Source organism: Scaptodrosophila lebanonensis, unplaced genomic scaffold (genome assembly GCF_003285725.1).
Source record: "Scaptodrosophila lebanonensis strain 11010-0011.00,11010-0021.00 unplaced genomic scaffold, SlebRS2 tig00000001-arrow-pilon, whole genome shotgun sequence".
In the NCBI taxonomy this organism is placed as follows: domain Eukaryota; kingdom Metazoa; phylum Arthropoda; class Insecta; order Diptera; family Drosophilidae; genus Scaptodrosophila; species Scaptodrosophila lebanonensis.
The window spans coordinates 5,904,729-5,928,871 of record NW_022060529.1 but is presented as its reverse complement, the minus strand read 5'-3'; the positions used below and the strand labels follow the sequence as shown (position 1 = coordinate 5,928,871).

At 39.9% G+C, this 24,143-nt stretch overlaps 4 protein-coding genes across 7 annotated transcripts; 2 read left to right on the top strand and 2 right to left on the bottom strand.

Annotated features, from left to right (window-relative positions):
* Positions 1-477: 477 nt before the first annotated feature.
* Positions 478-5,567, bottom strand: LOC115629589 (putative phosphatidate phosphatase). 3 transcript variants are annotated; one of them, XM_030526091.1, is made up of 7 exons: positions 5,439-5,552; positions 4,128-5,151; positions 2,003-2,154; positions 1,679-1,909; positions 1,437-1,616; positions 1,195-1,371; positions 478-688 (listed from the first exon to the last, which is right to left on the bottom strand). In XM_030526091.1, the coding sequence occupies exons 2-7, from the start codon at positions 4,489-4,491 to the stop codon at positions 671-673; spliced, it is 1,122 nt and encodes a 373-aa protein (XP_030381951.1). In that variant the 5' UTR covers positions 4,492-5,151; positions 5,439-5,552; the 3' UTR covers positions 478-670. The 3 variants fall into 3 exon arrangements, with proteins under 3 accessions (XP_030381951.1, XP_030381943.1, XP_030381959.1); XM_030526083.1 differs by having other exon boundaries at positions 4,128-5,154; positions 5,439-5,547; XM_030526099.1 differs by lacking the exon at positions 4,128-5,151 and having other exon boundaries at positions 5,439-5,567.
* Positions 5,568-5,631: 64 nt separating this feature from the next.
* LOC115629571 (putative phosphatidate phosphatase) lies at positions 5,632-22,336 on the top strand. Of its 2 annotated transcripts, none has more exons than XM_030526073.1 (7): positions 5,632-5,778; positions 9,427-10,046; positions 18,121-18,272; positions 19,467-19,685; positions 20,527-20,706; positions 20,781-20,957; positions 21,108-21,289. In XM_030526073.1, the coding sequence occupies exons 2-7, from the start codon at positions 9,719-9,721 to the stop codon at positions 21,168-21,170; spliced, it is 1,119 nt and encodes a 372-aa protein (XP_030381933.1). In that variant the 5' UTR covers positions 5,632-5,778; positions 9,427-9,718; the 3' UTR covers positions 21,171-21,289. The 2 variants fall into 2 exon arrangements, with proteins under 2 accessions (XP_030381933.1, XP_030381926.1); XM_030526066.1 differs by lacking the exon at positions 21,108-21,289 and adding an exon at positions 21,796-22,336 and having other exon boundaries at positions 5,634-5,778.
* A 339-nt stretch (positions 22,337-22,675) lies between these two features.
* On the top strand, positions 22,676-23,230 carry LOC115633686 (dolichyl-diphosphooligosaccharide--protein glycosyltransferase subunit 4). The gene is made up of 3 exons (XM_030531143.1): positions 22,676-22,737; positions 22,912-23,030; positions 23,117-23,230. Exons 2-3 carry the CDS (start codon positions 22,930-22,932, stop codon positions 23,136-23,138), a joined length of 123 nt encoding a protein of 40 aa, XP_030387003.1. The 5' UTR covers positions 22,676-22,737; positions 22,912-22,929; the 3' UTR covers positions 23,139-23,230.
* Positions 22,908-24,102, bottom strand: LOC115633685 (protein lethal(2)k10201). Its single transcript, XM_030531142.1, has one exon. It carries the CDS (start codon positions 23,932-23,934, stop codon positions 23,251-23,253), a length of 684 nt encoding a protein of 227 aa, XP_030387002.1. The 5' UTR covers positions 23,935-24,102; the 3' UTR covers positions 22,908-23,250.
* Positions 24,103-24,143: the final 41 nt, after the last annotated feature.

Below are 24,143 nucleotides of genomic sequence, written 5' to 3'. Positions count from 1 at the left end.
GCAGCATAGTTGGCCTGACTGGCCATAAGTCAGCGCTTATCTGGCGCTAACAACTGCCAAAGTCTCTGGCCAACCAGCCAAGACTACTAACGGCAATTGCATTTGTGGCACTTGCCACTTTGATCAGCTGCCGTACGACATTTCTACATTTTACGGTTATGGTTAGCAAGCAGGCGGCAGGCAGCAGCCGGCCGCCGATCGACCAGTTGGTTGCTATTCATTTGTGGAAGTTGTTGTCGTTGTTGTTTATTAATTTGAAATAGCCATCAAAACAGCGCACACCGTTGTGGTGTGGCCGGGGCAAGGACATTTGGCAATGTGTAATTTTATTTAAATTGCCCGCGACTACAACTTTTGTTGTCACGTTTTGATTTAAGCAACGTTCGATAAAACAACTACAAGCCGACAATTTCATTTTAATGATTGAGTAATTGTCCATAAGTTAAGCGTGAGAGTGAAAACAAACAATATTGCTGATTTGTTGTAAACGTTAAATACTTTTATTACGTAAAATGTAAAATGATGAAAGCACACATACACATATACTTGTATTGTAATTTAAAAAGATGACAAGCTAAACCAAGCTTAAAACTCAACCACACTACATATTTAAAACCAATATAGTAACTAAGCTTATTTCTAGAACGTTGCAATATTAAACCAAAATGTGTTACCACAAAGTACAAGTCTGGAAGAGAAAAAAGGAAGGTTTATTTTAGATTATGTAATCAATGCTTTTCGTGGAATTTTATTATTATTTAAGCTGTCGGCAATGCTCACAAATGAAAACTTAGAGAGCAAATCAAAAGAGCTCCACAAATTTCAATGTATGATAATGATGAGGAAAAACAAGAACTTGTTGAGTAAAGGAGGGAAAGAACTGGTGCTAAGATCTAATGGGAACTAAAGAAAGTGCGACTGAATCAGAAGCATTCGATTTTGAGGAAACTTCTGAGTTTACTGGACTTTGTTTATATATTTAGTTATCTAGCCTGATGGACAAATGAAAAGAGTTATATTGTTATCAAGTTACAGGGTTTCTTTGAATCGCAAGCTTTCTTTCATAGACTGTTATAGAGCCTACACCTCTAGTAGTTTTCTAGTTGCAAGCATTCAGACAGACGAACCGACAGCGTCAATATGCTATCCCTTGTGTGCATGCGTGTGCAAAATTATATTAAAAATATTAATTACCACCACAATGGCGTAGGCCATGCCAATACCAGCGCCCGCGAGCACATCGGACCAGTGGTGCTTGTAGTCGGAGACACGCGTCAGAGCCGTGTACCAGGCGAACATCAGGAGTAGAGTCTGCAGCATGTGGCGCAGCATTTTGATGCGTTTCCAATGCATGCGACGCTGCAGATAGATCTGTAATTGCACGAACACAAACGATGGGAGGCTGTGGCAGAGATGCCTATTTTTAGTCAACATACCACCAAATAGAGCATGGCGTAGCAAGTGAAGCTCGAGTGGCCACTGGGGAACGATAGTCGCACCTCTTTGACCAGTTTGGCGCTCGCATCGGGCCCTGTACAGCTAAAGTCCTCGATATAGCGTTGCGCATTGATCGGATCGCTGCAATTGCTGTTGTCATGGAGCATGGGCTGGCAAAGCTGTCCAAGAACTCTACATAAGTCTTCGATCATCGGGCACATAGTATTCGGGAAATACTCACAGCAAAGAAGTGTGGTCGCAGCCGCCCAATAACGTACTTGGCTATTTCCGTTGTCAATTGCTCCACGCCCAGGCCGAAGACGAAGATGCCAACCTTTCGGTAGCATTCGATCAGCCAGATAGGCAACTCGAGATGGCACAGGTAATAGCCGCTTCCTTGACTGCCCTGCTGGTAGTGCGCATAGCGCGGCGGTTTCCGATCCTGCGCTCTATAGAACTCCACCAGCACGATCTGCAGACAATTTTATGAAGGTGTTCAGTGTGGGAATTGAGGGGAAAGACACGTACTGCTGGAAATGTGTCTAAATATTTGTAATTTGCTTACCGTGGAAATGGGCAGTCCAGCACACACTAAGTACAGCATCCAGCTGCGTATGGTAGAGTCCTTGTAGGGATGCTTCAGCGACACGTCGCTGCAGAAGAAGCCTCGCTTATAGGGCTCACCCCACAGCGAGAATCCGAGCATGGGCAGACCAACTGCAAAAGATAAACATGGGCGTGTGTGTGAGTCTCTAACCGTTGCTAATACCAAATAGTGTGTATGTGTGTTTGGGTTTGTTGGCTTAACATGTCAACAGCAAGTGCAAGAACAGCACGCAAGTGTGTCACTTGCAATTGCAAATGAAATTTTGTAATACCCCCTGTGGTTAGCGGGCAGTTTTAAAAGATAATGCGCACACATTGCAGCCATGGGTGGTCACAAGTGCTGGAGCTTTGAAACGCTCCCACAAAATCGAAGATATCGCTGGAAAAGTGGCAAAGGCTTGCAGTTGCATTTGCAGCTTTGTTGCAGTGTCCACTTTTTATGCGCATTCAAAACTGCTGACGACACTTAACCCTTTATTTTCGAAGTATGCATTTCATGTTTTACTTCTAGATTCAGAAACAGAACACTAAATAGGGGCGGACTGGGGCAATTTGTAAGGGGGAAGCATATAAATAGACCTCGTCACTTTTGTTACAACATATAAGTAGTACTTATATAAAAAGAAGCAAGCGACATTGATAATTGGTAGTGTGGTTGGCGAAGAATAAAATCAAATTTTCCGAAACCGTAGAACTCAAGCATTTTTTTCGAACTGCAAGCTGGAAAAGCGACAATTTCGTTTCCAAATCATTTAAGTAACCTCCAACTAAATATGTTTTTGTATACTTTCATCGGATTTTCCCACATCCGTAACTTTACGATCCTATTTATACAAGTATATTTCTAATCCCTTTAACTGGAATTAACAGCATACCTTCTTAATTTACTTTGTTGGCTTTGCGTATGAGATGAATGGAAATAATGGGAAAGATTCACTTTAAAAAAAACTCAAATTCTTGTGAAATTATTTTTGTGTGACTTTCTTTAATCAACAGAGGACAAATAAAAGTATATTTATGAAAGTACTTCATTGTATTTAAAATGCGTCCAATTTCTTTAATCATTTGAATAAATATTTGGCTTTTAGAAGGAATATCAGGTACATATATTGCCCCAAATCTAAAGTAGGGTTAACAGCATATCTGGCATACTAGTCTGCGTCTGCGCAGTGCTGATCATGTGTAAATTGAATTCGTGTAAATAAACAAACGGAGCAAGTTGATGTTGGCATAAAAACACAAAAATTTCAATTGTGTGCCCTCGTGATAAATTCACCCCAACGCACCAAACAGGGTCTAATACATGTATATATATGTATATACAAGTATGTATGCGCAAATTAAGTAAAATAAATCAGAGAACACTCGATGTGCGAATAGTGAGGTGTTGATTGAGGGGTCGGTCATTTGGTTCGTCATGCTGATGGGTTGGTGGGCGATGGGGTCTACAACTATAGAAGTGCTTATTCATTATTTAAGCATAAGCGCTGTTGGAAACATTTTGATACAAATTCCACATGTTTTCATTAATTCAATAAAAACAGGAATCAGTTCACTTAAATGCTCAGATTTTTGCTGAATGCTGATGATACAACAAAGCGTTTCCTACTCTCAGATACCAAGCACACATACAAGTATACTCGTAGACTAGAACGTGCTGCTCATAATATCGCAGTTCTCTTAATCGGTCCAGATAATCAAACTGATATGTGATGGCTCTTTTAATATACTATATGTGTACATACATACACAAATGTGTATGTATGTAGATGAAATGAAAAGAAGTCAGAATACATTAAATGCTGCGTGATACATCCATTAAAATAGTCAACGACGCGCCAGTTCACAAGTTGATGTGCCAGAGATCAATTGGAACAACATGATAACATAACATAAAACAAAAGAAATGTGGCGAGAAGTGTGAAAGATGGCACGAGTTGAGACGACAACAACAGCCACCAAATGAGCTGCGAGGGATGTGAGAGAGTTGTCTGGGAAATATAATTGATTGGGCCCAAAGTGTCGCAGCTAATGGAGCTCCAGATAAGTGGACTGTTATAAGGAATCTAAAAATGACTGCTTACCACAGCTCAGCATGGCCAGATCCAAGAGAATGCGTCTAAAGATGTGAGCAGTGCCCCGAACTCGTGGCTTATTCGCCATGACCACTGCTCCAATTCTGAGTCCGCCATTGTTTTCAAACGGTGGCAGTTGTAAATCAACCTTAACATTGTTATTGTTGTTATTGTGGTGCATGTGATTGGCTCCCGTTGCATTTGCATTTGTAGCATTTGCTCTAGTTGTTGTTATTGTACTTGTTGCAGCTGCAACCACGGCGGCAGCTATAATGCTGGTTGGTGAGGATGGCTCCTCACCATTACTGCTTTGACTCTCGAACCGCTGGAGAGGAGTAGTGTCGCATGTGCTGTTCGGTCGTAGACTGCTCATATTCGAATATTGACCCAAGGTCCAAGCTGATAAGCCACCTAATGGTAGTGGCAGTGGCAGTGGCGGGAGGCGACACAGTTCCTTTATGACCCTTGACTGCCTATTTACAGCTGCAGGCGTTGGCGGGCATTTTTATCAACAGGTAATGCACAACAAAGACTCAAATATTTGTAAGTACTTCAGCAACAAATAACGAAGTTTTTTTTTTTTATTTTTTTGGGTAAAAGTGCTAATGGACTCTCTATTTGCTGCGTATTTATCTTAAGCTGATTGTATCGTAAATAATTTACAAGCCGAAAACGCGTATGCATGTACTTTTTGAAGTTGCCAGGTGATAAGCGCGTTCTGTATGTGTGTGTGTGTGTGTGTGTGTGGCAATACAACAACAATAAAAACAATCAATAATGCAGAATGCACAAAGTCGGCCCACACAAAGAGGAGGATTGTGCGATTGCTTAGCGAAGTCAAATTCTAGCCAAAAATTGCTGGCCACGCACAAAATTTTGTAAATTTTATGATAAATGCACTTGCATTGCTTCCACAATTTGTAATTTTGCTTTTTTATAGTGCACTTAGCTTTGCTTTTTATCACACACAATATTTATTTGATGTTTCTTTTACGTCCTTTGATTCGCATGCGCAACACGATAATGTAAACGTCTGCTGTAAAGTCAGATGTCAGATGCGGAACCGTTACATAGAGAGCAACCGAAGCGCTCAACACGAAATGAAGAACTGACAACATTTTGTCCAAAAATTGTTCATGGCCACAATTGCACTTCAATAGTGAAAGAGAGAGAGAGAGAGAGAGAAGAAGAGAGGGCAACATTTCTACATTCGCTCTCTCGATCTCGTATAAACGAACGGCATGGAACAGTATTGTGCATTGCAGCAGGATTATGTTATCAATTTATTAAACGCATTGCATTGCATAGCATAGCACACACCTGGTTCCAATTTCAGAACGTTTCAAATGAACGCGCACTCTGTTGTCGACAGCTCTCACAGCTCCCAGCCGGTGACTCTTCACATTTGGATGTAGCGCTCAGTTCATTTTACTCAGCGTTCGCGTGCGGTCGCTGCCAACGGGGTTCGCTCTGCCCGTCCAAACTTACGAATTTATGGAAGTGTTTATTTATTTATGCAAAAATAGAATAGAACAACGTTTTTCGCAATGGTTGAGAGTGGCGTATTTGAAACAATAAAAATATAAAGTGCCAAGATACAATTCAAAGACTTAAAAGGCAACGCCTTGTTGTGGAAATATTTTAATTAATTGCACGAGAGGTAAATATTTGCAAGCATTTTTTTGGTTTGTTATCGGATTCGTCGTTTTGTTGTTTGTTATATATCTTGCTTCTTATTGATTAAGCTGAGCGCCCGCTTTTGAATTTTAATGAAATATTTGGCCAACAAAACAAATAGGCAGGAAAGTGAGCGGCCACCACTGTGAAAGCCAACAAATTTATTTCAACATAAACAAATACAATAAGAATTTTGTCTGTTTACACATGGATGTACATACGTACATACATATATGTATATTGGTATTGGCCACAAGTAGCCAACACAATCATGAGCGTGCGAAAAGTGTAAAAATAAATTATTATGCAGTAAAAGCAGAAACCTGCTGGCGGAAAAGCGTGGGCGTTTAAGGCATAAAAATCGATTTTTGTTGCTGCGTTGACTCGGCCAAGCGTCATTGTTTGAAGCTATGGTCAAGGTCGTTGCTATTTTGCCAACTCAGACACACTGGCCGAACCACAAATCCGTTAAGTAGCACATCAATTAAATCCAATGCGTAATTCCTACAAAACCTTTCGCACCTTTGTTTTACGTGCAAGCGATTTCCTTCTCCTTATCAGTTGTGCAGTGCCTCTGACTGTCTTATCAATATTAAATTATATAAAAAAATGATTGAGCTGATTGAACAGTTACTGATTTATTCGCGGCTTCTGACGCACTAAATGTATAATTTATTTTCATGATGACTGCTGCTATTAGGCGATCTACAATATCCAACACGTTCCTGCTCATAGAATTTGCATAATTTATTTCGACCATTTTTAATGCACTTTCCAGCCATTTGGCAATTGGCCAAAACGCAAGTGCATGCCCGCACATCGAATTGAGTGGAATTATTGATTTTTTCCGTTTGGGAATGAGTATTTGTCTTAATTATTGCTCTCCATTTAGATCATCTACTATTGTATTTCAAATTCTTTTTTTGTTTTGTTTTCTTACTTAGAATTCGAAATATAATTCTCATAGTTTAACATTCTACATCTCGCTGATGTAATTAGCTCGCTGCATTGCTTTATAAATAGATAGTATATTTGTTAAATTCAAGCTTTTTTATCCTATCTATCCCTTCCCCGTTTGTGTTATGTTTTTTGCAAAGACAAAGGAAAGCGTGGATTTTTAAACTGGCTGAGTCTACAGTGACCAAATTTTTGTTATGTAGATTCTTCTTATCCCTAGGCAGTACGAGTTTATTTTCCCCCATTATTATACGATATGAAATATTTGTCGTTCAACTGTGCAACCAACTCCAACACTTTCCATATCTCAATCGAACACTTTACATTTTTCCCGTCTTAAAATTCCGCTTCTTCGATTTCAATGTGACAGCGAGTTTGTAAAATGCATTTGAATTGCTGATTTCAGGCCATAATGCAGCCAATTAACAAGCCTTGTAGTACATACAGATGGCCGATTTGGTGTCAATTTTCCTTCCGTCGCCGCCAAGTCTGGAACTGCCACTGAATGCCATTTCAGTATTGTGGCCATGAAATTGAATGCCCCCGTCCAAGCCATGAGCATGCATTGTGGACTGAACCTGTGCCAGCTGCTGACGTGAGCTTCATTCATGGCAAGATATTTATATACTTAATACAAGTATATCGTATGTACGTACTTAAGTATGAAAAGCTGGCGCCGCAACCGCCAACTAAATACTCTCGTAAATTCCTGCTGTTTATGTAAATTGTTTTCATTTTCATTTAATTTATTTATGATTTTTATGCACAATTTGGCTTTTCTTAATTTCAATAATTCAGTATTTGCTTACACGCAGCTTCTTGACCTTATTCCTCTCCATGGCCAACATTGACATGATCATAAAAATGCATAAATGACATGTGCCTGCTGTTGGGAACCGGCAGTCCCAGTGGAATCTCTGCTTGTGGTCGATCGCTGGCTGCCATAAGTTAATCGATTATCTGATTAAAATTTCTGATTCCCATATGGAAAGATGCGATTTTATAGTGCTGTGAAGAATTTCAGCAACAACCTTTTTTATTTGCAACTGCAACTTCTGTTTCTATCTTTGAGTGCAGGCTTTAGATTAGATACGATCCTCGCCAAATTTCCTGACATTCCATGTCATTCTGTTTTATCTTAATGAAGTGTTGTAAAAATCAAAACAAAATCATCATTTTTGCTTTAGAACTTCTTCTACATTTATAAAGCAATGCCTCCGATAAGATAGCATAATAATTTCCGTTCTGTTGATTAGAAAAAATAAAATAAAATAAGCGCGATAAGGGAGGTGTGTCGGTGTTTGTCAGCCCTGTGGATGCATCTTTCCTTAACTTAAAACCCTTTGTGTGTCTTACAAGGCATTTAGCATGCTTAATGAATTTTTAACCGATGTTTTAAAGATGCCGCCCGCCCGAAACAAAAACAATTAAAACACTTAAGCAAACAAGCCTCAGTACGTGCCCATCTCCACCGTCCTCCATTCCCCTTCCCAGCCCAGTCAGGTCAGATTATATCGCAGAGATTGTTTCTTCACTCGTTTTTTAAATTAAGATGCAATGCTGTTGTGGTTTTGTCCTACACACTCGACGGGGGCATTAATCATGGGAATTGAATCGGCAAAACTGGTTGGCAGCAACAAAAGACAAAATGCTAGCCAAGGCATGCATAGTAATGGCTCGATCGACCAGGGGCTATCGTACAGCATCTAAAAATAGGTCTTGTCTGATCGGGCGATCGTTGCGAGTCCAATCGCCAACTGACAACATCTATCCACCTATTCCGGTGATGCTGCCTGACAGCGCGACACGATCAACAACATTGGGAGCGTTGCTGATTTCTGATTGACGTTTGCCACTTCGTCAGCTGGCATGTCAAATTAAGGCTTTGGTTTCTCGCTCCACGGCCCATAATCAGCAAGAACGGATACCAACAGCATAGCTTGCATTCCTGCTTATTACAACGCCCCCTTGATGGGCAAACAAGTTAAGAAGATGGCCTTAAATTATAGAAATTCGTCAAGTTCTCAGCAAAGTGCATCCAGTGGAAGCCTTGTGTGCCTTGATAGTGAATCGAACAGTTGTTAAGCTTACACTGAAATAATTTACTCAGCAACTAACTGGTTAGTGATTTATCAACAAGTGGGGGTTTTTATTGAATAATCTTTTGTTCGTGCCTCCGTTTCAATCAATTTACCAATAACTATGCCAGTCAGAATGCGTTAGTTTTTAAACAAGATTCTCAAAAGCTTTAACACTTTCTTCAGGTGTCGAAAAAAGTTGTTCGCGCATTTTTTTTGAATGCATGAGAATCAAAAAAGACCAATATTGACTGCCCAGCCAGAACTATGATCCATCATCCAAATGCTCACAGATGCTCTCATGAAATGTCTTGTTGCCTTGGAAAGTCTTGAAAAATAAAAAAAAATTGAAGAAATTGCTCAGTCATTAAACCATTATATGTTAGTTATAGGTAGTATGTACGCTAATGCTAAGACAATTCCAACTTGGGCACAACATATTATTCCCTCGATGTGAATCATAAGAGATAGAAGTTGTCGTCATACATAGCTATGTATCTGTTTATCATCAGGGACTCTGTTTCGTTACTCATCTCGTGCGTAAACCAGCATTTAATTTGGACGCTATTCTTTCTTTATATTTTACATTTTCCCAGCCACAAACAATGACGTCGCAACCACAGACTTGAAAGCCCAAATTTTTACTCGATAATAAAGCCAAACGTGATTTCTTTATGACCGGCCAACAACAACAAAAAATCTAAAAAACAAAAACAAAAGAGCCGCTGCAGCTGCCATTGCCTGGTTGCCTTTGTATTTGGTCTCAAAAGCGCTCTCTCAAGCTCAAGTTCACTGCCACAATAGTGGAGGAGCAGTGAGTGAAAGACGCAAAGCTTAGAGCAAGCTTTTTCGCAGCAAGTTATTTAATAACCCAAGTGGGAAAGAGCGATGAGTAACGAATCGTCAGCGAGTGAGACAACACCGCTACGTCGGCCGGAAAGTCAATTGAGTGGTGGCGTGGATTTAGCCGCTAACGTGGCCAACAACAACGCTTTAGGGACTGCACAAACAACCGTTGTTTTAGCCAACAGCAGCAACAAAAACATCTACGACAGCAGCAACATCGAAGTGCGACTGCACGACAACAACGGAAATAGCAGCGGCAGCAACAACAACAACACACGCTCCTCACAACAGCAACTAACCATAAAAAACATGGACACAAACAAACGCATTTTGTGCCGAGTGGGCCTTGATATTATAATTCTGCTATGCGGTAAGTCTAATCATGTTTTGACCAAATATCTCCCCCAAAAATGTGCTCAAAAGATTGTGCACCTAATGTTTGATTAATTGTGCCGTCTGCTTGTTTTTGGCGCTATGTTTGCCTTCATTATTGTGTGCGGCTCTCTTTCTGTTTTTTATGTAATTAAAAGTGGCCTCAGTGTACGCGTATGCGTGTGCGAATGCCGCAGCAACCTTGAGTGCGCTCTTAAACGAACGCTAATAGTGTGCTCTTTTTTGGACTCTCTTAAATTCAACTCTTTCCCCTTTGGGCAACTGCTGCGGGCTTAGTGCTTTGACAGTAGAGTGCCATTAAAATACGTTTTAAACATTTCGTGACTAGTTTGTTAGTACATGTGGTTGACATCAATAAATTCTCATAGCTTACTGAGATTACCAAATTAGTAGTTTTCACAAGTGTATACATATGTACATATGTAAATACATACATATGTATATGCACTATTGACTTATTTCAAATATTATTGATTTAATCAATGTTTCCATGCAATGGAAAAAGTCGTTAACTTTTGTTTAGCTTGCGTACATTAATGACTTTTCAAGATGAATCACAAATTTAAAAAGAGTTTTCTCTTTTTATACCCTGTACCCAAAGGGTAAAAAAGTATATTAGTTTTGTGCGGGTGTACGTGGAACACACAGAAGGAGGCGTGGCAGACCCCCAAAGTATATATATTCTTGATCAGCATGACAAGCCGAGTCGATATCCATGTCCGTCTGTCTGTATGAACGTAAGGATCTCAGAAAGTATAAGAGTTAGAATAACCAAACTTGGTATCCAGATTCTCTTTAGCCCGAGAATTTGGGGCGGTACAGGGTATTTAAGAGTTGAGCCTGCTCGACTTTAGCATTTCTTTCTTGTTTAATTAAAGATTTTGCTCTTTCTAATATATTCAACCGTATTCTTTTGTCCAATAAACATTATTTATACTTGTAGTAGTAAAGCGCTGTTTAGATTTTATGTATATTGTGCATAAGATTTTGTAAAGCTGAGTAAATTGGCCCGTGTAGCTTTTATTGCATCTGCACTTTTTACACAGACAGTACTTCAGCTCGTTGTTTGTGTATTGTTTAAACAAATGCATAATTGTGTCACACGCCGAGGTAAATGAACTGATATTGCTGATTGTGCACCTTGTTGGGGGAGTTTTTATGCATTCAAAAAGTGATTACCAGCAGTTTCGAATAAATTCAATTATCAGCACCTAAGATTTGTAGGTAGCATTCGAATGTCTGTCTATAGGTAAACCCAATTGGTAACGATATTTCAAGTGCACCAGCCTATTTGCACAATGTTGTGCATCGTTTTATGTCGCAATTGCATTTGTGTTTGTTGTACGAAATATAACCGGTTCGCTGGGGTTGGGACGTCAACTCACCTTCCAAAACAAGCGTTACCTGAACGCTCTCGTAAGCTTTACTTATTATCGCCATTGTGTACTGCGCTCTTCCCCCCTTGTTGAGTCACAACTACACCTCGATCTGCTTCTTCAACTTTGACGTGTTTACTTGGCTCTACAATTGTTCTGTGTATCTGGGCAATTGGCGATACGTAAATTGCTCGGTAGGCGCGCCATATTTCCAGTTTGCAACTCATAGACCTCAAAACTTAATTTAGCGCCTGCCATTATGGGTTGTGTGCGTCGCTTTTCTGGGGGCAGTGGAACGTAATAAATTTTGTGTTGATTGCTGTGGCAAATATTTTCGATGGGGTCGCATCTTAGTGCTTCTTTCTTCCAGCATAGCTGTAGATTTAAGGTTCAGGTAGTCAGCTTTCATGCTGACTCACATGGCGCGACTTAAACCCAAAAGGCGTCGCCAGCGCATGATTAAGCACACCAGCCTGGCAACCCAGGTACAGAGGAAGTATTGACAAATATTTAAGGTTATACAAGTAGTATGAGTCATGTGTTGCAAATAGATTTGATTGTAAAGAAGTCGAAAGCCTTATCAGCAACGATAAGAGAGTTAGAAACACCCACAAAATTGAGCAACAGTTAATACACTTTTCTCTTTTGAACGATTTTAAACGCTTTATGGCGTGCTAGTAGCCCATTAAGTGCTAATTGAAAAGTTTTAAAATGTTACTTTGTTAAGTCGACCAACTATATTTTCTTCGCCCACATACTGTAAGTATAAGAAATGGGGCGCGTTTCAGAAAGTTCCCCGCCCTATCTGTAATGCACTTAATCAAATATGTTAAAACACAAAAAGAGGCTTCCCCAATAAATTCCAATTAGTAGAGCGCTGTGTTTAAAAATGTATCACAGCCCATATCTGTTGAGATATTTCCATACCTGATCACATTCTTGCTAGTCGGAATCGGAGTCGGTTGGTCGTTGATAAAGTGATACCTGATAAAGTGATACCTGAGAAGAGGAAAACGAAAAAGCGATTTCCAATTGGCTGCCACAAGACAACTTTTGGCTTTTCCTTCCATATACTCGTATATATTTTGACAAGGCGTGACGGCATGTCAATGGCACTAACCGATCTCCCTGACATTAATTGAATACGAAGAAGCAGAGACACGCACTCACGTGTGTTTGTGTGTGGTTTTTCGTTTTTGGAAAACTCGGTTCTGCCACAGTTTGTAAAGTCATTAAACTCATCAAATGCATATACAAAACCCCATCTACATATCTGCCAGTATGTATGTACGAGTATGTTTGGGGTCTGCAGTCCGCACCAATTTGTGGTGCATGAGGAAATTCTTCAAAAACTAAGTAGAAAGCATAATATTTATGCAATGCCTTTGGTTTGTTGTGGTTGTTGCTGCAGCAACAACAATTACAATACTGTTTATTTGTCTTTATTTATATCCAAACAGAAAGCATCCACACTAAATAGGGAAAAGAAAAACACAAACGTGCATCGCATTTATTAAAAACTGCAGCAGCCACCAATAATTGTGGAGGATTGGAATTTCAATTTCGCTACAGTTTTGAAAAGTACTTAACATTTAATTGCGCCTGCAGTGTTTTGCCAGATTTTAATGCTTGTGTTCAGCCCCTTAATGTGATGATGATCATACAAGTATAGTACTATATATCATCATCATGTAGTCAGCATTGGCCCGCAAATAAAAGAAAGACGTTATTTAGCTGCTACCTGCGCAACACCTATTATTGTATACGGATTGCTGGGAATTCCCAGAAATGTGACACACATGTACCCCAAAGGAGGGCTAGATAACCTTTTCAGCCATTGTTTGTGCACTGATTTTGTATTGCAGTCAAGCGCATAATTGCCAACGATCGCCTTTCTTATGTACAAGTATGTATACCTGCCCTCTGATTTCTGTGCCTGCACAATTATGACGAGGAGGTCTATGATCTTGGCCAAGGCTACGACAGAGACACATTGCTCCGCCAAGTCCTTGTCACCATCAATCAATTGACAAATGCAAGTTGTTCGTTCTTGTGGTTGGAGGGGAGATGTTCGTCTGCCTGTCTGTCACTCATCCTTAAAATTGCTTCAACTGCTGCACTGCTACTTGGCGAGGTTGAAAGTGCAAATCTTGGCATTAATTGTTCTTAATTTAACTTCCGCAACAGTTCATTAAAAGCAGTTGTATGTATGTCTGGAATATTAGACATTTGCCTCTTTGTTAATTGTCCCTTGTAATTTATATACGAGATTGTATCTCAATAGCTATGTATGTGTGTGTGTCCCTGGTGGCCATTTTAAATCAAATATAAGTTCACTCAGAGCAAAATTTTACGACTCGCAATTAACCAGAAATTCCAACTTATACTCGTGTTACTTAAGATTATTTTAATTGTTCAACTTGCCGCCCTTGTTTATTGAATCAACAGTGTTTGTAAACATTTGGCAATTTGTTTAAACAGTAACGAACAAGTACGACGTAACTTTAAAGTGTGCAGCCGCACTTGTACACTGTGAGAAATGCATTTCTATTTGCTGTTTAACTCTTGCCGAATAGAACCTCCATCAAAGCTCTAGAAGTTTGTCGTCAGTGAACGAGGTTAAATATATTTATCTTTTAACTGTCAAAAACTAAACAAATCTATACTATATGTTTAATTTATTTTTTCAAGTATATTCTCTAAAAATGACTAATTTGTGTGCAAAGTATTTGCCTGTCTGAAAATGTGTTTTTTTTTAGAGTTTTTAAATAATATGGAAGCATTTCAAAGAATATTCCTAGTTCCAAGAGCAGCCACATTAACTTCAAATCGAAAGTACGGTGCTAAAAACGGACAGATATAGTATATCGATTCATCTCACCCGTACTTATTTCTGCATTTTTAATCATTCTGTCCAGTTTCATTAGAAAATTAGATTTAAATTATTAAACTGATTTTGAGTGAATACTTTTTGTGCTTTTTTTTGCTGTCTGTGTCAGGCTTAGGGACATTTAAAAACCAACTAAATGACAAATGAAACTTTTAAGGTTATACAAGTAGGATACAAGTATAGCAGTTCATTGGCCTTTTCCTTCCCATGTTAGCTTTAAAATGACAAACTAAACAAGAGAGAACACTACAGTCGAGCAAGCCCGACAGTGTAATACCCTGTACCCAGGGGGAAATTAAAAAAAAATAAAATAAACTCGTCCTTTCTCTGACCTTGGAGAATCTGGATGCCCACTTTGGTTATTCTAGCTTTTATAGTTTCTGAGATTCTTGCGTTCATCCAGACAGACGGACGGACGGACGGACAGTCGGACGGACGGGCATTACTAGATCGATTTCTCTCGCCATGCTGATTCAGAATATATATACTTTATGGGGTCGGAGATGCTTCCTTCTGCATGTTACATACTTTGCACAAACCTTATATACCCTTTTTACCCTACGGGTACAGGGTATAAAAAGGACACATGTTTTATGGGAACGGAAAGAGGTCTCTGTCTATAATTTAAGTGGACTACCAAGCCTCTCGCTCTTGGCATAGTTCCAGATAAGATTATATAGTACAGTTCTTGCTGTTTAACATCGACTTAAGCTCAGAAGTCTTGATTATTTTTTTCACTGTCCAGACAAGCTACAATTTGTGTCTGTATGTGTAGCCATGAGTGGTGTAGGCCGGTGGCACTTGCACGAGTTTGCTGTCAAGACAAAAGGCAAACCCACACTGTCGCAGCAGCAACTACAACAACAGCAACAACAGCAGCAAGCACGCATAACACTTGGCGGCGTTTGGTCTTTTTTTTTAGTTCAGTTTTTTTTTGGTAGGTCGGCAAATGCTTTGTAGACAATTTAAATTTGTTTAAGCATCATCGAGTTGGCGTGGTGTGTGTGCATTTACCTCTTTGTTTATCAAACAATTTGTTGATGTTGAAAATCGTCGACGTCATGCGCTTTCGCCTTAAATTCTGTTGGGCGATATAAACACACTTATATTCGGATACAATACAAGTATATGAATTACACGGTCGCTTGAAGCATTCGCGGCGTTTTGGTGCTTTATTATTGAAATGAACTTGACACCAAATGGACGTGGACATGGAGGTACGTTCTACCTCTAGAGTGGCTCTTACTGGGCGCGTCCCTCACTCCGCTATCACTCTGCTATCAATGTGCGAGCTAGGTGTTCCACAATTCGTTTGAAATGCATTTTGTAGTGCTGCTGCCCGCTGGTATCCCCTACATGTTTTCGCGTTGGTCACTTAACAAAGCATTTCCGCTCGAATTGGAGCTCTCAGCCCCTACTATATGCGTAACATACTCGTTAGTGTGCGTCGGAGGTGCTGTCGAGTCAACGTTTTATGGCACCCCCAAAAAATATATAAGCATATGTAGAGAATACAATTCGTTTAAGTTGTAAAGCGTTCTACTTTTGGAAACTGAATTTTACAATATTTTTTATGTTTTTTATAAATTTCAGCCAGTTAATCGGCATACACAGACTCGTATCTATTTAAAGATATAATCCAAAGGAACACATCTACACTTTCATTTTCAGTCGCAAAGTCGTAAAAATGACAGCCACACACAGATGTGTCGGCTACTGTTCGGCAGGATTAGCTCAGAGCCCACAGACTCCTTCTCACTAGCTCTTGTAATATGACGCTAATCTCGACTGCACCGCAACCAACAATTTAGAACTTTCCCAGCCGCACCGAAACGGTCGTAAAGATCGCAATGAACAATGGCAAAGAGTCGACTGCCTGCTCCAGTTCGACGCACAGTGGGACCTGTTCCCAAAGAGATTTCAACGCAGCTGCCAGCAGCAAAATTGAAGCGGTGGCTTTCCTTTCATTCTTTGTCACCTTTGTCAGACTCCCTTTCTCTCTATAGATATGCATAGCCATAGGTCATGCTCAGAATCAGCTTAATTTTCGAATATGACAATGCGACAGTTGTGCCTAATGGTGGCTGCCTGCAGTTAGCCTGGCTTTCCACCAGCGATAGGAAGCAATTAAGTGGCAGCGTCTCCTGGCGTGCGCTTACGCCGCCTTAAGTGCCATGTCGCCAATGCCTTGAACCGCCGGCCACTCGAGATTTAGCGACAGTCTTCCGGCGCATTGCCACGCCGTGTAATGAGCCGCGCCGCCGTCATTTGCCTAATGAGCTAACCTAACCTAACAACGGCTACACTCAGAAAAATATCGTACATATGCAGCACATATTTTAATTGAAGCTTACAAACCAATAAAATACTTATAATCGAACTCAACCAAATAATAACCAATTCCATGCATACTTTTAAGTATTTATGTCGTAATATTAATGCTTACATATAGTCGAATACAGCCTCCAGTGGGCAGTGTTTCCAAATTGTGTTTAATAGCACATATCAGATGTATAAATTATTACTATAACGCATCTCGCATTATTTAATCAAACTTGTTATTTTGGAGCCCCCCCTTTTGAAAAAGCTATGTACGCCCTTGATCTTTCTCATTAAATTGTTACAGAAAAGCAAACTTCATGGCTCGTTCGCAGTATTATCTTAATTGCTATACTTTATGCAAGATCATAATTCTCATTTTAATCCGCTTGGTTTATGAATAAAGAGCTATCTTTTAAAAATGCCAGATTTTTATGCGTCAGAAGTGTACGACTCTTGCTAAATTTATTGGGCTGGATTTATCTAGATTCGTGCGTGGTTCTTCAAGTATGTTTTTAAATTTTGCTCATAAGACCAAATTTCGCCCTCTCTCTCTCTCTCTCTCTCTCTACGAAGTATTTTTCACGTGTACTGCCCCTTGCTAGGCTAATGCATCAGTGAAGTTTCTGGTTTTCTAATTTGAAACGCCTCGCTGATCGTGGCTGGCAATAACCTTGCCACGAAGGCAGGTACTACGCGCAATTGCAACGCATTGCCGCTTCATTGAAATCGTTTGGAATCTCTGGCAACTTAGGGAAGGCAGCACAGGCTAATGCAATTTTAATTATGAACTGCGCTCCCGTGGAGAGCTCTTTCCAAAAACAAACATTTTTCAAGTGCCGCTGACACTTTCATTAGATCGCAGTTGAAGTTGTTGCAGCTTTACAATTTATTTTGTTGATAGATGGCCCAAGGCAAGGCATTTGATCAATCAATCAATCAAATGTGACTAAAGCGTTGCCTATTTGTCTGCTCGCACTCCATTCAATTTGTTTTTGAGTTGTTATTATTGATGGCAGTGCATTTTTAATTAGACAGCACCAGCACCCCGACAAGCTAAGGCAGCGGCAGCGGCAGCACTTGGTGAAAGGGCCTCTAGGGAATTTATGCTCCCAGCTGTTGGTTAACGTATAGGAGTGGGCTGGCATAGTTTATTGGTTTTTCATACTCGTATTCGTATGTATATTTAAACTCCGCACACGTCTCGCAGCAATCTTATCAATGGCTCAGCCCTATCATAAGTCAACAGTGTCATTCATATAAAGTTTGGGGAGCGCTGACAGTTGAAAATTTTTCAAATGGCAGACACACTACGTAGTAGATAATGCCACTTAAGTCCCAATGACCTACTAAAAAGAAATATTGATAAATGTTGTTGCATTATTTATGCTCGTATTATGTGTGTATGTGTGTGTATGAATGTTTGACTTCAAGTTTTTGAATCTTTTGAATATTTCTATTTGCAGTTGGCTTTCCCATACTTCTGTTCTTTCTGCTCGGAGATCCATACAAGCGCGGCTTTTTCTGTGACGATGAATCGCTTAAGCACCCATTTAAGGAGTCCACCGTCCGGAACTGGATGTTGTACATCATTGGACTGGTCATACCAGGTGTGGTGGTAAGTAACCCAAAGAAAGCGGCATGAAATCCCTTCCAAGCGCAATCAGGCCTGCTCATATGCCCGAAATTGAAATTGCAGGACGTTCTTAAAAATGTGTATCACATATTTTCCCTACTTTATTGAAGATTATTAATACAAAGAGTTCAAAACTATCATAATGCTTTTAAAGCGATTATGGTTAAAAAACAGCAATAGCTAAAGAAACTGACTACTTTTTTCAAAATGATTGTTTTTTTTTAATGAAATAAAAAGTCATTTCACGTATTCTTTTCAAGAACTAAAAAGAATATTTAGAATGTGTAGTATTGGAACATGCTATATGTTCGCTTACAGAACTCGAAATTGCTCATACCCTAGGAGTTCTGAAAAAAAAGTTGAAAAAATCGTTGTCTGGTTCCCATTTAATTGAAAATCCGAGCTTAAGTTCGGTTTCGTTTGTTAAAGAATCGCTTAACATCTTTTTTGTGGGGTTTTTCCGGAGGCCACCCATAGATTGATTAAACGACTTTTTATGTACATGCCATCAAGCGAGCCAATTAAATAGCTTGTTGATTTGATGTCAGTGTGTCTCTAAACTCCCCCCAGGAGGCACTTGAGTTCTGCAGTTCCCAAGTGTTTTCATATGGCTATCCCATAAAATACTTCAAGCATCTGTCAGTTGGTGCGTTGTAAAAGCCCATTGCGCAATGATTTCAAGTTCACAATTGCCGATAGACCATTGTCACACATTAAAAAATGAACAGAATTATTATGAACTAGACATCGCTATAAAACGAAAAGTGCAGTTGCGCAGTGCTCCAGTTTTGTGAAACATTTGTTTACATTTTTATTTATTTCGAACTGACGCAATGGCTCGAAACACCCCCAATATAGTAGATAGACGGAGTGCTGTGTTGTCTGCATGTGTGTGTCGAGTTGTCCACATGTCTGTAATTAAATTGGAATTAGAGCAGACTTGTGCCCAACAACATCTGGCCTTTCCGGCACAAATAGCCAGTCATAAAAATGTACAACTAATTATGCAGTACGAGGTCGCACCCATCGAGAGATCATGTAGAGAACTATAACTATTTGCATACGAGGCTCTGCTAACTGCGTTTCCCAAGAAGAAAAGGGTTTACCATTGGCTTGAGACATTTTTATGAGGTGCTAAAAGGAAATATGTTAATGGCTTTCTCTGCTCTTCCACAGTTTCTCACCGTCGAGCTGCTCATCTCGCGGGATAATGCGAAGTATGGCAATGGGAATGCGACCTCGCGCCGTTATGTCTTCATGGAATACCAGATTCCCGACTGGCTGGTCGAATGCTATAAGAAAATCGGCATATTCGTTTTTGGCGCCGCCATCAGTCAGTTGACAACGGACATAGCCAAGTACTCCATTGGACGTCTGCGTCCACATTTCATGGCGGTAAGTCGAAGCAATAATTAAAAGGCAATTAAATGTGTGTCCGTGTCCCGACACTACTTGACATTGCCAATTAGTTTTAATTTACAACATGTGCCGCAGGATGTCATGCCATTCCGTTTGGCAGACACACACGACGTGCCAATCCATCACAGCTATTAATATACATATCTGCATACGAATGGATATTTGTATGTACTCGTATACTTATGTACTTATATCTCGGCAAGTTCGACTTGACGTTAGGGTATTGGATTGCACGCATAACTTCAAGTGACACCCGGGTTGCTATTATTTTTTGCGCTTGTTTATTTATGCTACATGCGCCAATTCTTGTTGTTATCGTTTTGGCGTAGCTCTGGAAGTTTTGGGCTTTGTTTAGCTATTTTTGTATATCTACTACATATAAACATACATCCATACATACATATATCTTGTTAGCTTATCTGTGGAGGGGTGCGGCCGCTTGTTGGTATTTTTTTTTTTGTCACTTGCGGCATTTGCAGCTGTGCGTTAGGGAGCACAGTGCCGCCCTATTGTTGAGTGAAGATCGGCAACAGCGCCGCATAATTGCGCATAAAACATAATGCAATATTCGTAATATGCAACATATGTTCATATAAACATATACATATGAATGTATGTATGTCTGCATGCCGCCCAACCAGAGCAGCCTTGTTGGTTAAACTGTTTTTGCGCAAATGCCGCGTGTTTCGAATTACGCGCCAAGCCGATTTAATTCACAAAACAGAGCAGAGGCGGCCAATTGCACTTAAAATATGTATTATTTTCTCTCTGTGTTCTAGTGCTTCCACTCAGCCTATTGCGTTCTTTACTTTCACAGGTTTGCCAACCCATTATGGCCGATGGCAGCACCTGCAGTGATCCGAGCAATGCTGGCAAATACATCCAAGATTTTCGCTGTGTAGGTGATGGCTCGTCGGCGCGCATGCTCAAAGAGATGCGCCTCTCGTTTCCCAGCGGACACTCCAGTTTCACCTTCTACACGATGGTCTATGTGGCGGTAAGTTTTGTTTGTTGTGCTGCCTTGTGTGTCTAGTATATCATTGGTACATTGTTTGCGGCATTTTCTTCCAGCTTTATCTGCAGGCACGCATGACCTGGCGTGGATCGAGGCTGTTGCGTCACTTTCTGCAGTTTGTGTTCATCATGATTGCCTGGTATACGGCTCTGAGTCGTGTGTCGGACTATAAACATCACTGGTCGGATGTGTTGGCCGGCTCGACAATAGGCGCTCTCTGTGCCATTGTTGTGGTAAGTTGGATTTGATTTCAAGACTCTGTTGCGTTTTTCCAAGAAATATTGCATGCACTCTCCCCTGCTTATGTTCGCTTTGATTTTTATTCAAGTTTTTGCTATACTTTGTGGCACTTTCAACTCACAATTGCTTACCCATCTTTTTAGAGCTACTTTGTGCCCAAAAACTGGTTCAATTGGAATACAGTTTGGTCCACCAAAGAGGAGTGATTCTGAAGGCAGAGAGAGGGACAGGGAGAAATGTTTTCTCCCATACTTCGCACACATGACTTTGTAAATTAAGCTTAAATAGAGAGATAGAGAGAGATTAAAATTTCATAAATCCATAATTTGCGTTTCTATCGTCCCATGTTTCCATGAAAGAATGCGGCATTCATTGTAGTTTTTGTCATAACTCAACACCTTCCTGAGGCGATTGCCAGGCATTGCGTGCTGCCAATCAAAACACTGACTCAATTGCATGCAGATAAAGCTAAGCCGATATCGGTAATGACAGTAATGACACCTGGCAGTCTTGAGAGTCGAATGCAAACATGAGCCGACAGCAGTTCAGGTGGAATCGCTTACAGATAGGGGAGGCATGCAACTTGATAGATACGAGTACTGCAGCTGTTTACTGCAATTTCACGCTTCAATGTGCCTTGTAAAATATGCAATTTATAATAGGAAATTCATATACATACATACATGATTAAAGATTCTTAATTAAAGATAATTATAGATCTTTGTTTTTTGTTGCTTACCGTAGACGCTTCCCTATATCACATACTTTTAGGAGCATCTTTATTGTGTGTTTTCTAATTGACTTTATTTTACTGTCTCTTTCTCTTTTCAGGCTAAGTATGTGTCCGATTTGTTCCAGAATTCTAGCTCAAAGCCCTACTTCTTGCCTCATACAACGCAAGATATAAGTACAACAACAACGACGACGACATCGGTTATTGCGCCGACAAATTAACACACAATTTCTCTTAAAATTAACAATTTAAGCGGAAGCTTAAAGCACAATTTCCATAATTTATAGACAAAACAGGGAGTGGTGGATGATGCCATAAGTGTATGAATGTGTTAAAGTGCATGTGCAGGGCGGGGCAGAGCAGTCGATTTTTTTTATTTACCAGTAACTTGTTTTAACTTATGTTAATAATATAAAGTTGCTATTTCATCTGTCTAATTGTGTCGATGCAAGTGCACTTAAATGTCTTCTGTGAACGTACATATTTAGTCTAAGTTAGCAAATTTAAATTTATTACCGTGGCCTTTAATAGATAAGCAAGTTTAATTTAACGTGTTATGTAACACATGGAGTATTAATTTTATTGTTAAGCACAACTTAGGCGTATATTTACAAAATAAATACTACCTTATTCAAAAAACTCACTTGTTAAAACAATAAAACAATGTTTACAATAAAATACCTGATATGGACCAACACAAAATAATCATATTTTTATATTTACATATTATTATATTGCCGAGGGTTGTTTTTTTTTTTTGCACCCTGCGACTGATTAAATATAAATACATATTAAAAATTGAGTAGTCAATGTGCCTCCTGAAGGACTTCATCTGTTGTTTAATTTATATACGCGGGCAATGAGTTAAAAAAGAGAATTATGCAGCACTGAAAAATATCGACCTATCGTGCAAATTGTAGTATCGATGCTCTCATGTCATCGATATGTTTTTTGCAGCCCTATTTTCCTAACTTGTGTACAATCTGTAACAAAACACGGAACTAATTGAAGCCGGCCCATTTGTTTCTCGCGAGGAAAAGGTTAAATGTTTTTATTAATTAGCGTTATAAACGTTGTTTAGCGTTCTTACTTTAAGACCGAATTAATGCATATGAGAAAATCGTAAATTCTCTGTGATTTTGATAATTACAATGGGTTTTTACACACATGACGTGTCACTAGCAAGAATTTTATTCAATTTATGTTGTTTACAGTATTGACTCGACTTAAAAATGATCAGTGACGTACAATTGGCTATATTCTCCAACGTTTTGGGTGTATTTCTTTTTCTGCTGGTTGTGGCCTATCACTACATTAATGCCAACACGGGCAAGTAAGTCGAAACAGTCCTCGAAATTAATGATACAAAAACATGCATATAAACTATATATACAACACAATGTTTTACTTCTATTCTAGATCCACCTCAAAGGCTAAATGATGTTCAAGGTTTCCGCAAGTACACTAATAACACATGCTTTCATATAATGTATTGATGTTTCTTTCGCATAATAAATAGAACCCTAACTACAAGTACTATTACTATCCATCTCCTAGTCCATGTCCTCTAGTGCATCTTTCATATCCTGTACGTCGAGCAGAGTGGTGCCGGGTTCGCGTCGCTCCCTGCGGGTGTTGAAGGTTCTCTGTGTGTAATGGCCGAAGCTGAAAGCTTTGATGTATGGGATTTTGTTGTGAGTTGGTCCGGCCAGCTCGTCAACATCCATTGATGCCTCGTTCCTGCTCTTTTCGTGATAGGCCTTTGATTTGGACTGATCGAATCGATAGTTCGGAGGAAACTTATGTACAGTTATACAGTGATCCTTGCGCTCTTTCGCCGTGTGCATTTTAAATGTGCATTCCTCGAGGTAACAGGAAAACATAGGCTTATCGCCCCGTTCCACGCTAGCTGCAAAGTACGTGTCATGTTGCTCTGTGATGTGCAGGTCCAACAGGTGCGCTGTGGGAAGAGTCCGTTTGCACTCGGCACAGGTGTAGGATTGTGTTACGCTAGTCGGAATGTTCTTGTTACAGCTTTGACTGGATATGGTAGACTGGCCAGCGTCTACAATATCGTCACGTTCGACAAGCACTCCAAGCTTTTGGTAAGGTGGTAAGGGCGGCATTGTGGCAACAAGAAGCGGGTCCGTGGGTTTTATGTAGCCGGCAGGAATTTCATGCAATATTTTTGATAGTTGATCCTTGGTAAGGAGAAACGGTGATGTTTTGGTCTCCATTTTGACTGATTTAAAATAATTTTAAGTTTTTGGAAAATTTGCGCGCTACAAAGCTTCGTAGTGACAGCTTCCAATAATTTGCTATTAAATCTCCTCAAGGTTTGCAAAAGAGATTTATCAGCTATAAACCTATTGCGCCCGGCTCGTCTAATTACTGTATTTGTTTCTTACGGCTCTCTACGGAATTCTCTTTTCTTCAGGAGTTTTAG